General features: G+C 34.8%; 2 protein-coding genes across 2 annotated transcripts; both read right to left on the bottom strand.

The window, feature by feature from the left end:
* Positions 1 to 5,502: 5,502 nt before the first annotated feature.
* Positions 5,503 to 9,331, bottom strand: LOC137739634 (choline-phosphate cytidylyltransferase 2-like). The gene is made up of 8 exons (XM_068479275.1): positions 9,035 to 9,331; positions 8,350 to 8,463; positions 8,053 to 8,148; positions 7,727 to 7,769; positions 7,484 to 7,639; positions 7,248 to 7,328; positions 6,209 to 6,307; positions 5,503 to 6,116 (listed from the first exon to the last, which is right to left on the bottom strand). Exons 1-8 carry the CDS (start codon positions 9,199 to 9,201, stop codon positions 5,859 to 5,861), a joined length of 1,014 nt encoding a protein of 337 aa, XP_068335376.1. The 5' UTR covers positions 9,202 to 9,331; the 3' UTR covers positions 5,503 to 5,858.
* A 1,613-nt stretch (positions 9,332 to 10,944) lies between these two features.
* Positions 10,945 to 13,924, bottom strand: LOC137738895 (probable pectinesterase 8). Its single transcript, XM_068478367.1, has 5 exons — positions 13,524 to 13,924; positions 12,733 to 12,904; positions 12,424 to 12,630; positions 11,867 to 12,126; positions 10,945 to 11,104 (listed from the first exon to the last, which is right to left on the bottom strand). Exons 1-5 carry the CDS (start codon positions 13,922 to 13,924, stop codon positions 10,945 to 10,947), a joined length of 1,200 nt encoding a protein of 399 aa, XP_068334468.1.
* Positions 13,925 to 16,994: the final 3,070 nt, after the last annotated feature.

Raw genomic sequence — 16,994 nt, 5'->3', positions numbered from 1 at the left:
ACAAACTATGCCAGGACCCACAAAGACAAAAACCATCAACAAAAACGATAACAAGGACAAAATGAAATGTCACGAGCATGACCAAAAGCTATAAAATTTGGAACCGTAGAGCACTAGTAATAAGCATAACTATATGTCACAGATAAAGCTAAAACATCTACAACCTGATTTCCTTCCCTATAAAGCATTTGTTGAAGTTGCCAGAGACAAATCTTTCAATCCACTATAAGAAACCATGAGACCACATTATGAGCCTTAAAAGGATAGTGAATAACCAACATGGAGTCTATTTCAATCAATAAATATTTAAAATCTCTTAGCCAAGCTATACGCACAACCTCAACGAAAGTAAGAATTTCTACAGCAACTAAAGTTACAAATTTTGTGTTAGATGTGAAATCACCAAGTGCCCCACTTTTCGATGAGCAAAAAATTCCCTCAATTCCAGCACGTTCATTGGCACAAGACCCATCAATATTAATCTTGAGTCACCCAGCCATTGGCAACTCCAGATGACTAGAATAAGGGATGTAGACTTGAATAATGGATGGAGCCACAATAGAAAGCAGCTAGATACTCAATAGTGAGAAAACAGGCAACGGTGAAAAGCAGAAGCTATCACTCGAAAAACACACAAGAGTCGAGTCACAAAACCTAACTGCTAGCCAACACTTCGCATAATCCAAAGAAGCAAACTTGCCCTCAAACCGAATTTGATTGCGAAGAAACCAAATGCCACATATAAAAGTACAAGCCACTATAATCCAAAGTTGTCGAATAGAACAAGAAACTTGTACCACTGACTAAATTATTAGGGAGGGACGACGAAAAAGCTCCAACAACCAAGACCAAAGACCCACAGTCAAAGAATTACCTTCTTACTTTATAATATAGCATACTGTAAGAATAAATTGTAGACTTTGTTATCATATATATTGGATGTTTTAGAGTTTATTGTTAATATTAAGACCATTTTTCAAATGACTTCTAACATTTTTTTTTTTTTAAAGAACTTTGGTCCCCGACCTAAAATTTTGAGTATTGGGCCCTAAACTTATTGTAATGTGGAAACGAACTAACCAAAAAAAATCATTACTCTACCTTATAACAAGTTTGGGAACCAGTACCCATTGATTTTGAATTCATAAACCAAAACTCAAATGGCCAAAATAAAAGACCATTATTCCAATTTTCTCTTATGCGAAATTTTGAAGGAAAAAAAGGTTACAAATCCTTCTCTCGTCGAATGAATTGAATTGTTAACATCTTCATCCTTAACTCTTTATTGATGTTTAAATATTTCAGCTTAAAATTATACAAAACTCTCATGTGTGGAGCACAAAGCACTTTCAAAGAGATGATTTAAATACTTTCTTAACTATGCAGACAAAAAATTATGTCAAAATTCTACATTCAAATTTTTCACATAAGTCGTGAGCTACTCGCTTTTTTTTCTTTTTTTTTTCTTTTTTTTTTTTTGGGTCGATTTTATGAATTTTTACAAACACAAACATAAACTTAATCATTTTCTCCAGCACTGTAAGCAAAAAATTTTGTTTTTAAAAAACCGGGAGCATATGTTAGATATGTAACACTGTGTTACTTTTCAAATTAAAACAAAAATATATATATATATATATATATTAACCAAAATTAAGTGAAATGACGCATGTCAATTGATTAGGTGTATGGTGAGCATACATCATAATTTATGATGGTGAGCAAAAATGCACCCTCAAACCCTTTTGTACCACTTTATAAGATTGGTTGGGACAAGCTCTTCCACGATTAATTCATCTTCTATCTTTGATGTGGACAAGTGTAGAAGAGAAGCCAAACACTAACTTGGAGAAGCGTAGAGGTTGATATCCATTTTTTCAATCAACATGCGCTAAAATCTAGTTATCCAATCCAATTCAATCCTAAACACCAAACAAATCCTTAGGACCATGCATGGGCATAAACCTTTTGAACACAAAGTTCAAGTTGGCCAAGATGGAAGCAGACACGCAAAGGCAAATAGCACTATCATGTATAACTATGTCTCGTGTAATGGAGTTCCAAGCACACTGGCGATGAACAAAAAAAAACCCGAAATTACACTGAACATACGTTTCGACTGAGTTCCCCTTCTCAACCGCAGGGAATTCATATATCATCATCAAACGCAACCTTATACCATTGTACAGAACTCCATACCAACCTACTACTTTACTTTCTCATTCGTTTCTTTCCCATCCTTCTTTTTGTTCTCATTGTTCCCATCTTTCCCGTATACCTGTTGATAATATTCTTCATCGTCATAGTATTCTTCATCATCGTAGTAATCTTCGTCATCATCCTCATCATAATATTCTTGTCCATCATCACTGTCCACGTTACCATTTTCCAGCAGATATTTTTATCCCGACTGCTGCCCTCGTAAACTCTCTTGAATTCGATCTCTGATGGTTGTCCCCTGAAACAATCCCACACCAAAATGATTGAGACACTTTTTCTTGTAGAAATATCAGTCTAATGTAATTGGTAATGCATATATTGTCTTTACCATTATACTTGTGCGAGTAACAGTTGAAAATTGCTCGTTTAACCTAGTCCACAAATCTTGGGAACTAGTACTTCCAATTGCACATGACAATGCTGCAGGTGGCAATGTCGCAGTAATCAGCTGCATCAATGCCTTGTCATGCATCTTCCTAAATTGTATATTCATCAGAAACTGTACGGGTTGAATAATTGCAAGAATCAACCTTTGAATCCCCATATTGAGTCACAAGAAACTGATTAGGACAAGGTGTTGACCCATCCACAAAACCAGCAATACCGTGCTCCTCAAGCAACAATTGCATCTGAAAATGCCATGGCAAATAATTGGAGTCATTGAGCTTCAAAGGAACAGAGGTTGAAACTGATGAAATCAAGGATGTAATTGGGGATTGTAAGATCTGTAATTGCGATGCTGTCACCATTATAGCAGTTGCAAATCAAGAACCGAGAGAAAATCTTTCTGAGTACTTCAATCAAACACCTTATGTGCAGAGAATCGCACACACAGAATCACAGAAATGAGAAGAAGACAAACCTTAAAAGCAAAATTTGGCAACAAAGGGTCAAGAAAATACACGAATAGAAGAGATCAGCAAGAGAGCGGAAGCAAATCACCAAGGTCAATCACCTCTAGCTGTTAAGCTTTCTCCGGCAATGGTACCATGTAAACCAACCTATATCAATCTATAAACTCTGAGAGAAAGATGATCGGAGAGAGAGAGAGAATTCTTGAGATTTCTTAGAGAGGAAGAAAGGAATATTTCATTCACACTAATTGACTCCTTTCTTACAAACTTAGTCTTTTATACAAAGTGTAAATCTTAACAATAATAACAGCTTACAAGATAAGCTATCTTTGTAACTGCCTATGTAATCTGACAAGTGGCAATCTATCAGTCATTGATCCAATACTCCAAACAGACTTTGCCAGGGATCGCAAAGATAAAAACCATCAACAAAAATGATAATAAGGACAAAATGAAATGTCACGAGTATGACCAGAGGCTATAAAATTTGGAACCTTAAACCACTAGTAATAAACATAACTATCTGCCCTAGATAAAGCTAAAACATTTGCAACCTGATTTCCTTCCCTATAAAGCATTTGTCAAAGCCGCCAAAGACAATTCTTTCAATCCACTATAAGAAACCACGAGACCGCATTATGAGCCTTAAAAGGATAGTGAATAACCAACATGAAGTCTGTTTCAATCAATAAATGTTGCCAATCTCTTACCCAAGCTATTCGCACAACCTCAATGAAAGTAAGAATTTCTACAACAACTAAAGTTACAAATTTTGTGTTAGATGTAAAATCACCAAGTGCCCCACCTTTCGATGAGCGAAAAATTCCCCCAATTCCATCACGTTTGTTGGCACAAGACCCATCGATATTAACCTTGAGTCACCCGGCCATTGGCAACCTCCAGATGACTAGAGTAAAGGATGTAGACTTGAATAAAGGATGGAGCCACAATAGAAAGTGGCGAGATACTCAATACTAAGAAAATAGGCAACGGTGAAAATGAGAAGCTATCACTCGAAAAACACACAAGGGTCGAGTCAAGAAACCTAACTGCTAGCCAGCACTTCGCATAATCCAAGGAAGCAGACTTGCTCTCAAACCAAATTTGATTGCATAGAAACCAAATGCCCCATATAAAAGTACAAGTTGCTATAATCCAAAGTTTTCGAGTAAATCAAGAAACCTGTAACGTTGATTAAACTATTAGAGAGGGACGACAAAAAAGCTCCAACAACCAAGACCAAAGACCCACAGTCCAAGAATTACCTTCTTACTTTGTAATATAGCATATTGTAAGAGTAAATTGTAGACTTTGTTATCATATAATTGGATCTTTTAGAGTTTATCGTTAATATTAAGACCATTTTTCAAATGACTTCTAACTTCTTCTTCTTCTTTTTTTTTTTTTTTTTTTTTTTTTTTTTTTTTTTTTTTTTTTTTTTGCGTGTAAGTAAAAGAGTTTGCCAAAATTCAACAATCTCATCTTTTACAAAACTATTAATCATGGTTTTTCATTGGTTATGCGAAAGAGCTTATTGGAGCAGTGATTCATAAACTTTGGCCCAATTAGAGCTTTGGTCTCTAACCTAAAAATTTGAGTATTGGGTCCTAAACTTGTTATAATGTGGAAACAAGCTAACCAAAAAATCATTACTCTACATTATAACAAATTCGGGAATTGATACCCACTTATTTTGAATTCATAAACCAAAAGCTCAAATAACCAAAATAAAAGACCATTACTCCAATTTTCTCTTATGCGGAATTCTGAAGAATAAAAAAATGTTATAAAACCTTCTCTCGTAGAATGAATTTAACTGTTAAAATCTTCATCCCTAACTCTTTATGATGTTTAAATATTTCAACTTAAAATTATACAAAACTCTCACGTGTAGAGCACAAGGCACTTTCAAAGAGATGATTTTAACACTTTTGTAACTGCGCACACAAAAAATTATGTGAAAATTCTACATTCATATTTTTCACATAAGTTGTGAGCTACTCGAGTTTTTTTTTTTTTTTTTTTTTTTTTTTTTTTTTTGTCGATTTTATGAATTTTTACAAAAACAAACATAAACTTAACGTATCATTTTCTCCAGCATTGTAAGCAAAAAATTGTGTTTTTAAAAACCAGGAGCATATGTTGTTGGATATGTAACACTGTTACTTTTCAAATTAAAAAAATAATAATAAAATAAAATTAACCAAAGTTAAGTGAAATGACACGTGTCAATTGATTAGGTGTATGATGAGCATACACCGTAATTTATGATGGTGCACAAAAATACACCCTCAACCTCTTTTGTACCGTTTTATAGGATTGACTAGAACAAGTTCTTTCACAATTAATTCATTTTCGTTCTTTCACAATTAATTCATTTTCGTTCTTTGATGTGAACAAGTGTAGAAGAGAAGCCAAACACTAACTTGGACAAGTGTAGAGGTTGATATCCATTTTTTCAATCAACATGCACTAAAATCTAGTTATCCAATCCAATTCAATCCTAAACACCAAACAAATCCTTAGGACTATGCATCGGCATAAACCTTTTCAACACAAGTTCAAGTTGGCCAAGATGTAAGCAGAAACGCAGGGGCAAATAGCACCATCATGTATGACCATGTCCCATGTAATGAAGTTCTAAGCACGCTGGCGATGAACAAAAAAACCCGGAATTACACTAAACAAACGTTTCGACCGAGTTCCCCTTCTCAACCGCAGCGAATTCATATATCATCATCAAACGCAACCTTATACCATTGTACAGAACTCCATACCAACCTACTACTTTACTTTCACATCCTCCTTTTTCTCCTTTTCGTTCTCCTTTTCGTTCCCATTGTTCCCATCTTTCCCGTATACCTCTTGATAATATTCTTCATCGTCATAGTATTCTTCATCGTCGTAGTATTCTTCGTCATCATCCTCATCGTAATATTCTTGTCCATCATCACTGTCCACCTTACCATTTTCCAGCAGATATTTTTCTCCCGACTGGTGCCCTCGTAAGCTCTCTTGAATTCGATCTCTGATGGCTGTCCCCTGAAACAATCCCACACCAAAATGATTGAGGCAGTTTTTACTTGTAGAAATATCAGTCTATATGTAATTGGTAATGCATATATTGTCCTTACCATTTTATGGCAACCTTCTTCAAACATCTCAAGAAATCCAGCAACCCAGCGATCAGCATTTTCAACCCATTCATTACGATGCATAGCAACAGTTTGAAACTAGCATACAGAGTCAGAAATCCACCAGTAAGAAACATAAACAATTATTGGATGGTGAGAAGGTAAATTTACAATATAGTAATTAGTATACGTATGGTGATGGCTTAATGCAAGAACAAAAGTAATTTCTCTCAGATCGGTAGAAAGGAATCTATTACTTCAAGATAAGACCTTTCGTTCATGTAAATGTACGTGTGTGTGGGTTTGTACATGAAGACTGAATGTCATAAGACTTCTTTAAGTATACTTCAAATCAGGCACCCAAAAATGTTTACAGTAGCCAGTAGCTAGCAGTTTTGTTCCTTCGGCAATCCTACTGCCTAATTAATAAACTGTCTTTAAGTCAATTTGACAATCTTGCTTTATTCGTTAAGTAAAAGTTCAAAACACTTTGACATTGTTTTTTTATTCGGCTTACACGAATAATATGGAACTGGAAGCTAAGACCGTAATATTCATCTACTTCCTCGAAAGGAGATTGAAGAACGCATACTGCAGTGACTTCATGACACTACCAAGAAGAGTTTGGGAACTAGACATGGACTTTGGTAAAAGAACAGGAGTTTCCAGCTCTTTAAAGAAAATGCAATTTTAAAGGCAGTGTTAAGAACTAAGAATCTAATCAAACAATAGGGCAATGAAGTCCCAAGATTTCCTCTGTAAAATGCCAGTTTGAACCCTCAAAACCTCCAGGGTCATTGGCCGTAATCCAAAGTCAACATGATACAACGAAACCAGCAATGAAATTCATTATTATGGCTGTGGTTATGGCAACCCAAATATACTATACAAATGAATTCATGCCTAAATCATCCCTCTTCTTTCTTAATCTTGGCAATCAGTAAATTATGATAAGAAGCCCAATTAAGTCCATGCTCATTCTCTCATTACATCCTGCAATTACAGCACAACAATATATTGTAAAATGAGAAAGACATACCTTCTCTCCAACTTTTTCTTGATGTTCCTTCACTTTCTCTTGTAACTTCTTCAATCTCAAGTTCACCCTTAATCGCTTTTCCTGTTTATATCAAACAAAATCAGAAAGATAAGTTTTTTCACCATGGAAAACTTGCCGTCTCAAAAGGTAGGTCAATTTGGAACAAGAATCAAGAACCCACAAAACCATATTACATAGTAAGAAAATAGAAACTAAAAAACCAAGAAGAATCTTGCCTTCACGAAACTAACACCAAGCTCTTTTCTTGTATATCCACGATCCAAGTTACGCAACACATACTGGTTATAATCTTTTACAATTCTCATTATAATGTCCGATGTTGAAATTCCATCAGTTCTCTTTGTTTCCTTAAACCTTCCCACGGCTTTGACCTATAAGAAAGGAACCACTCAACGGATTATAGGTTAAGGAAAGAAGAAAAATAAAAACAAAAGAAAAGTACTTTGTCTCGAGCTTACAAATTCGTACACATCTTTCCCAGCTCCACTTGCATCAGCATAACTGTACAAGAAATGCAAAGTACAAAAGAATTCATAATAAATGTCATTTGTAACAAATCTGCACTTACTTTTTAAATCTATTAAGATCTAAGATATACCATGTATTTTAAAACAATGGAATGCTAAGAGAAACATACTAGAGAAATAGAAAAGAAAAAACATACAAGCAAATCTGAAGAATTATTATTATCGATACAAATACTATTATTGTTCCAAAAGTAAAAGTCACCAAAACAGCATAACACTGGAGCTCAAAGGTGAGAACTTGGATAAAGTGTCCTTACGGTAGAGAGTCATGGGCTACAAAGTCAATCTCATGCTTGTCAAGAAATTCTTGATTGATCACCCAAGGTGCATCAGGAATGACTTCATCTACCCACCTGCAAACAAAACACATATTTCATGGTCTTGATCACATAGCTCATAAATTATGTCATTGTGTCATTAATACACATTACACACATGCATATGGAGTGTACAAATCATGGCTTTAAGTACAACTCTACATATCTGGAAAACCAATATTATATGGAAAAATTACAATGTGGAGAGGGAGAAGAAGTGAGAGAGGGCATCCATACTTGCAATGGCGAAGAGATTCATAACGTTCAGACTCTGTCATGACAGTTTTGCCTTTGAACTTGTGAGTGGTTTCATCATTACAACAACCGACGAGGAGATAGGTGTTAGGGAACCTGAAATTGCAATTCGAACTCATAAGAAAATGTGTATAAGCATGGCACAAATCAATGTCACAAGTTAACAGCAACAAAGACATAAAATTGGAGAAAGAGTACCAGAAAAACAACCAGATAAAAAGCTACGCCCGACACCGTATGTCTCGGTTTCTAGTCCTGATATAGTGTCTAGAAAGATAGCTTACAAGTTTTAACCAAGGAAGCATCTTTGTAATTATCCAAATACTTGAAGATTTATATTCCAACGAACTTATGTCTTATATGAAACAAATAAAATTAACCAAAATGAAAAAGCATGTATGCATACAAAACAAGATTAATCATCAGATATTTGATCAATATACAGAGCAGAAATCAATGAAGAACAAAGCAAATTTCACAGCATAAACAAAATAAAAGATACCCAGATAACAAATAACACAAAAGCTACGAAATTCATGAAAAAACGAAGTAATGGTCGGAAATAAGAGCAACCCAGATTTCAAAAGCGAAGAAAAACACAGAATCAAAGCAACAAACAGCAATTGTAAATGATGAGTTCGAATTCGAGAAAGAGAGAAAGACTGACGATTTCTTGGCCTGCTCGAGCGAGCGAGCGTGGCCGAAGTGGAAGAGATCGTAGATCCCATCGGCGTAGACACGAACAAGGCGGTCCGGCTGATCGGCGGGGTTGGAATTCGAATTGGTACTGCCGTTGCTGGTGCCGTTAGTATGATTGGGCTCGACCTCTGCCATCCGAATCCACTAAGAAAATGGAGTTTGGGCTTTTAACTTACCAATTTGCCACCTCCGCCACTACCACCGCGACCTCTGCTGCTTCCCTCTCTCTCCTCACCTTTCACTCGCCGTCTATATTTGTTGTGCGTCCCCTGGTAAAACAGTACAACCTCAGAAAATACGCGGTAATTCCGCGTGCCCTTCCTATTTGTCTTTACTTTCTTTTTCTTCTGTTTTTTTCGTAGCGGCAAAGGACATAAAGGTAAATTTGCTTTTTATTCCACATAAAGTGAGGCATAGGGATAGGATCCATGATCTTGGTGTGAAGTTAAATTCTATAGCATCTTTCAAAAATGCATGCCTATTTATTTATTACGCGATCGAGGCATTACGTACGGTCGGGGAATTTAAGTGGTATATGCTAATTTTAGAATTTTCGAGAAAAATATTAGTAGCGTTGTGAAGGTAATCTAGAGACGGAGTTGGAAATTCTTAAGATGGAGTTGGAAACTGAAGAAAGAATGGGTACTTGTTAAAGTTCAAGATTTTTGTGTTACAAATTAGGTTAATCTTTATGAAAGCGTTAATTTTGTCTATTCATATTGCTTTTATGAATAATGAAACACTCATTTATACAACGAGAAATGATAAAGAGATTTTTTTCAAAAGTATGACTTTCTATGAATTATTTGTCACCTTATGTTTTTGACATAATATTTTATAAAATTGACACGAAAATTGAATTATGAAAATGGTAGAAAGTTTTTGAAGAGCTCCACGTTTGAGTCTCTTATCACTTCTCTATACTAACAAAGGATATAAAACACACAGAATTTAGACGTGAGCGTGAAAGAGAAAACAATTGAAGTGAGGGAACATTTAAGAATTTAAAAAGAAATTCGTAAGTTTTGCACAAGGACTAGTAAAACTATTTTATCTTAAGAATTTGAGAAGGCCACGTACCCCCGATCAGGTGATGTCTACACCATGACCTAATATTATATGTTAAAATACTGACACAATACCCCGTTATTGGGAAAGGGATCCTTTTTCAGATCCCTTCCTCCTAATCCATTAAATCAGAGAATTCGTGTCATTAAAAATTGATTCAAGGGCTGAAACTATTATAATGTTTAAAGTGGGCCCTTATTTATAATCGTTGGATCAAATTTCAACAGCACGGATTTCCTAATTTGATAGATTAGGAGGAATGGATCAGGAGATGATTCATTTCCCCGTTATTATAAGAACATAAAAGCAAATGATATAAAAAGAACATGATACCCTTATAATGAATTTATAACTTAAATAATTAAGAATATTTATTTCGTATCGGAGGTTTATATTCGATTTGATCCTACCCTTCTACCTGAGGCCTTGAATCGCACCGAACTTATTTGAATGGTGACATTGAAGTAGTCTATATGTAGAGTAATTTTAATTGAGCTGGGAACGCAACCAGGTACATTAAGTATCATTATACAAAGTGGTTGGAATTTTTTTTTCAAATTCAACCACTTATTTATACAAATTGGTGTACTAGACGGTGTTTCCGTCTCCTTTAGCTTGTCAAATTCAATTGATGCATTTTGAGACCTAATGATGGCGTGTCCTTATTTGTCGAGTATTGCAAGTCAATGAATCATGTTCCTATTTGATAGAATGTTTGTCATGTACATTGATGAGAGCATGAACAATTAATCACGATATTACATTTGGATGAGATAAGAAAAAGACTCAAAAGAGAGTCTAATTAATTAATTAATAATTAATATTGGACTGCAACCAATCTCCCCCATCAATGAAAGACACATTAAGGAAAAGAGAAGCTTGTGTGTCATTGAGCTTCTGTACATAAGGCGCACGCAAGCTCATATTTGCTCCTGCACCTAAGCAATTGTATTCTCCATAGAAAATAGTCCTGCATGCATTTATACAAATTATTAATACTTCAATTAGATTAATTTTTGTGATTAATCAAATTATCAGTTTTTAAAATGAATATTGATTAATTGAGGGGTCTTTTGAAAACTATTAGAACATCTCCAATGGTTGGGCTAAAAGTCAAATTTTTTAGCCCGAAAATTTTAGCTTTTAGCCCAAAAACAGTTTTTCTACTCCAACCGTTTTACCCTAAAATTTTAGCCCGGATTATTAAATAATGAATTTAGGCTTTTTTTTTTTGTTAAATTAATTTTTTTAAATAAATATGTAGACTATCGTAAATTAATTTTATGAACATTTTAATCTAAAAAAATTTAAATTCCGATAAATATTGGGTAGAGTCCATCCCGATTTCTTGGCTAAATTTCGGGGGGAATTTGGCATTGGTTTAGCATTTAGCATTTAGCTCAAAATTTCTCCTTGGGTTGGAGTGGGTTTGGGGGGAAATTTTGGAGGGTAATTTGGCTTTTAGCCCATCATTGGAGTTGGTCTTAGGTGTGCAGATGGCGTTTTACCGCAGTGATTAAAAGTATTCATGCTTATCCACTCTGGTACAAGTTCAATCTCCACCCATCTCCTTCCCCCTCACAACTAATAATTTAATCCATTAACGCTCTCGTCTGTCTGAAAAAAAAAAAAAAAAAAAAAAAAAACTTGAAAACCGTTACCAAACAAATTTTCAATTTTGAGTTTTTGATCTAAAATGGCTATCAAAACTCTTGTAGTAATGTTTACGTACTGGTCTCTTGTTGGATCATTGAAGTCATTCCACCCTTCAGGAGCTATAATGTCAGTCATCGTAGTGCTGGCAAAAACCACTCGAGAGAAAGGCCTCCATGCTCGACCCAGCCATACTCTTCCAGTCCCTCCAATAAAGCAGTTGACAAATGCATAGCCAGTGTTGTCATCCTTGGAAGCTCTGCCGTGCGCTGTTACCGCGCCGTTTATGCTCTTTGTTCCTAGGGGTACTGGGTTTGACATCGAAATCAACTGGCAATTCTGTGTCAAGCAGTCCAAGAAGCACACTGGTTAATTTGGTAGTTTTATATATCTGTTCATCATAAAAATTTTACTTATGTATGAAAAAAAGTACATGGCTCTTTGCTATGAAGGAGCTATTCTTTTGTATAAACAAATCATAGCCGTCGTGCAAAGAACTTTCTGTTTTGTGATTTTAATGAATTATTTCTGTATGTGTCAAACTGTGGTTTGCAAGTAAAGAGAAATCCCGCAAAGCATTTTCTCACACAATCACAGGATTAAACAAAATTCCATATCAGAAATGAGGAGGATTACCTCATACAATGACCTTCCATTGCCAAAGATGAAATCAATGGAGCCCTGGATATAGCAATCCTTAAAGTAATGGCGGCCCCTATCATCGTGAAGGGTGTCTTGAGCTCCAAAGAACCCACAACCCAAGAATGCTGCTTGGTCTCCTGATATTCTGATCGCTACAGCTTGAGCTCCCACATCTCCAGGCTTCGGAATTGGAGCCACATTCTTGTTTCATAATTTCCATTTGGACATGTTAATATCTGTATTAAACAAATAATAAATCATAAAATTAATGGATTGATGCAATTTTTACGCTGTGTTGCTCACCATGAAGCTTATGTTCTTAGCAACAAAGTTGTCAGCAAAAACTTGAACTGAGCCACTGTAAAATGTGCCATGCGATGAATTGGCTGTGTCGTTCCATGATATTGCGGTCGTTTCATACCCTTGTCCTTGAAATGTTATATTTGGTTTGGTTTTTGGAACCGTGACTTTCTCACTAATTACATTGTGGACAAAAATAAATGATCAAACTCTAAATAAAAATAAAGAGTTCTTCATATATAGGTTTGTCAAACACTTAAAAAATCTGAGGCGGCAACGTATGTTTGGCCCCTCGTTCAGACGCTAAGTTTGTGTGAAGGGATTTTTTTCTATAGTTTGATTCTTTTGCGTGTTTCTCATTAATATCAATTATGAGAAGACAAAAGGCTGGTTTGGTATTGCTGTGCTTTGAAAAAAAAAATTGATTCTGCTGTACTGTGAGAATAAGCGGCTGTGAAATAAAGCAGCAGAGTGTTTGGTAAACTTTTTTGTAAAAGTTCTTTTGAAAAAAAAAAAAAAACAGTATTATAGTGTTTGGTAAACTTTTATATAAAACAGATGTGAAAAAAAGCCGATTTTTCAAAGCTGGGTTTGCAGCTTCTTGTTTTTGGCTTTTTTTCACCCAAAACTGTGAAAAAAAGCTGAAGCTGAATGTTTATCAAACACAAAAACAGCTTCCAGATTTTTTTTATACCAGCTTTTTTTCAAAATCACCTCAGTACCAAACCAGGTCTAAGTATTAAAGATTTGAAAAAGAGTTGGAAATCAAGGAATTGAAAAGCTAATTAACTTACTAGTAAATGCCCTTATTAATCCAAATTATTGTTCTCTTCGGGCTAGGAGTTGGAACTGCATCAACAGCTGCTTGAACCAATGTGAAATTGCAACACCCATTTCGATCAACACAAAGGTAGGAGGTTGTGTTGGTGTCTGGAGGAGGAAAACCACGTGGAAATCCATCACAAATGGATCCTATTTTTCCCCCATCCTCATGTTTTTTGTGATGCCTAGCAAATATGTTTTGTGGGATGAGAAGAGAAATAATATTGGGCACTGAGGATGAGGTGCTGAGATCACTAAGGTTGACAAAGTATTTGAGGGATGACGATTTTGGAATACTTATGAGATTTCGAGATGCCAATAAAATTGCAAAAATGGCAAAAAAATATGTTAGGAAAGTGGTTTTGAGACTCATTTTTTCTGATTGAATTATGGAGGGGGGAGATGGAGAGGATTTGAATTTAATGGATGGATATATAACTAGACACTTGTATGCACTTGAAGTGAAAGTATTGATGGAATGTCTTGCAAATCACCCTGTCCCTGTGTATCTTAGGGGAATACATTTCCAACCCTTAGCTTCCAAACTTCTTTTTCCCCAAACAAAAACAATTAGTCTGGATGCAATTTAGAATGTGGCAAGGAATATATTATTATTTGGTCACAAACACACGTCGTAATTAATTAAAACAACATTATTGTGGAGCAAAAGGAAAAATGTTTTCAAAACTCTAGTTAAACTTCGAGAGATTTTTCAATGTGTCAGGAACACAGACCGATGTACCAAGTGTAATAAGTATAGGGGTTTTTATACATGCTCTAGTAGAAACATATATATAATAACTGCGCTCACCTAATCTTAAACCCATCAACCAAAAAAACACTAATCTTAAACCCATCAACCAAAAAAACACTAATCTTAAACCCATCTACCAAAAAAAACCCTAATCTTAAACCTTGCCATGCAGTGTATGCTAGATGCGCAATTTGCATTACGGGAATGCAAATTCTACTCTTATATAAAGCTTCATTATGGCATGCAGTAACTCGAGTTAGCCCCAATACGATCATAGATCACGGGTCGCCAAGTAAACCTTTTAAATTTGTTACAAAACAACTTGGATTTCGACCTTCGAGTCTCATTTCGGAGTTCATGATAGTAAGTCTCTAGTTGGAGTCAATCCTAAACTGCGTCAGACTCCAACTGATCAAATTGTCCTAGGATTAATTAAAATGGTATACATATTAGTCTTTTAAGAAGGAAAAAAGAAAGAAAACACTTAGTACTACGGTCTAGTGGTATTTCTCTTCACTTGTAAGTGAGAAGACTTAGGTTCGATTATTGTCAAAGGTGAATTTGACTCACATTATTGCTAGCTCATTATGAGACTAATCCCACCCTCTTCCGCTAATGTAGATAATGCTTATTGAAGATGTGATCACTGGAGGAGCCACGTTAAGGGCTACCCTGGCTATATAAAAATTTGCATGTAATTTTTATTGATTTTCGAATGTAGTCCACTGTATATTTACTCACTGATCCGAATTCTCTCAATTAATTATATAAACTTATATAATACAGTTTACAAACCATCTATTTTCTTACATCCTTTATCTCATCACTTCTTGTACATGTACAATTTTGGATTTGTTTGAATTTTAACATGTGCATTTGTTTAATAACGAAAATTCTTGGCTCACCTTGTGAAAATTTTCTTAAGCTTGTTGATATTGTGAAAAATACAGTATCAAGTTTCTTTTTTTATCTCTACTAATTAGTAAAACACTCATTGACAACCAAAACCTTATGAAATTACCAGTTTAACCCTATAATTAAAATAGAACATGAATAAGAAATATGGGGCAGAAATGTAATTTCACACAACTAAATTTTGCTGTTTTGTTTTTCAAAGCCTCACATACATGTAATCCTAACATATCTCTAATTAAAAAATAAAAAATAAAAAATAAAAAAATTTCCACTCCCACGTTCTCTATCACTCTCTTCCTCTCTCCTTCTATTTCAAAAACAAAAATAAAAAAATGTTCTCACACACTTTGTGTGTGCCCATATGCTAGTAAGATTTAAATCTTTAAGCTAGCTCATCCGGTAAAAAATATTTTAACCCCACCGTTGAAGGTGATCTCAATATACATGATCAAACTTTAATGTTTCTCATAACATACCACGAAGTCAGAGTGGATAATCAATATTATACAAATCCACGTGTTTGACATGGCCCCAAGAACAAGTTTGAAAGTTGAGGTTGTGCTAATGATGCTCCCGGGGCGAATGAAACTCAGATTAACCAATCAAAGATTGATGTAATCTTTGGTGAATCAAAAGGCACCCACTTAAATTCAAATAAGCAAAGATTAGGGCATATATTTGACTTCGTAAAAGTGTACATTTCTTGCCTTTTACGCCAATTGGGTCCCGTGATGAGCTCGCATTCACCCCCTCTTCCCTCTCCATTTCTCTCTCAAAAAACAGCAATCGCTCTCAACTCAAGAAGCGCCGGACGCGCCACTCCCGTTCCCGCTTTTTGAAAGAAGAAAAGATTTTTGCAGATTACAGTGCTCTTTTCTTTCTTTTAAGGATTTTTAACTAAAATGGTTCTTGAGATTTGTATAACTCATCACTTTGATTCCTGAGATTTGAAATCAATAGAAGTGATCCTTGAGTTTGTCATTCATCCATCATTTTGATCATTCATTGAAAAATTATGTGTTAAACAAGGACCAAATGACAAAAATACTCTCAATTTAATAAACAATGTACCAAAATGATTTGACAAAAAATTGTGGGTATTTTTGTCATTTTATCCTTATTTAATGAAGATTTTGCAAGGAATGATCAAAATAATTGATGATAGACAAACTCATGAATCACTTCTATTGATTTTAAATCTCAAGAACCAAAATAAAGAGTTATGCAAATCTCATGGACCGTTTTGGCTAAAAAGCCTTCTTTTAATTAACACATACTTTCATTAGAAGAGAGAGTTCTAATCTCTACTAATTAATAAAAACTCATTGTCAACCAAAACCTTATGAAATTACCAGTTTAACCCTCTAATTAAAACAGAAAATGAATAAGAAATATGGGGCATAAATGTAATTTCACACAACCAAATTTTGTTGTTTTTTTTTTCAAAGCCTCACCTACATGTACTCCTAACATATCTCTAATTAAAAAAAAAAAATTAAAAAAAAAAAAAAAAGAACTTCTCACTCCCACATTATGTATCACTCTCCTCCTTTATCCTTCTATTTTAAAAACAAAAATAAAAAAATTTCTCACACACTTTGTATGTGCCCATATGCTAGTCTAAACTATTAAAGGGACGGAGAGAGGTCGAACTTAAATGCAACGAAATTAATATGAAAGCCTAGCTACTGAGACAATTGACCACATGTTTTTTACATAGTTAGTAAATTCGCATTTAATACGGTATTATACACATATGTACGTATGTGTTAAA

The sequence above is a fragment of the Pyrus communis genome, chromosome 7 (assembly GCF_963583255.1).
Source record: "Pyrus communis chromosome 7, drPyrComm1.1, whole genome shotgun sequence".
Classification (NCBI taxonomy): domain Eukaryota; kingdom Viridiplantae; phylum Streptophyta; class Magnoliopsida; order Rosales; family Rosaceae; genus Pyrus; species Pyrus communis.
The sequence above is the reverse complement of the archived record's forward strand: the minus strand, read 5'-3'. Positions and strand labels throughout refer to the sequence as shown.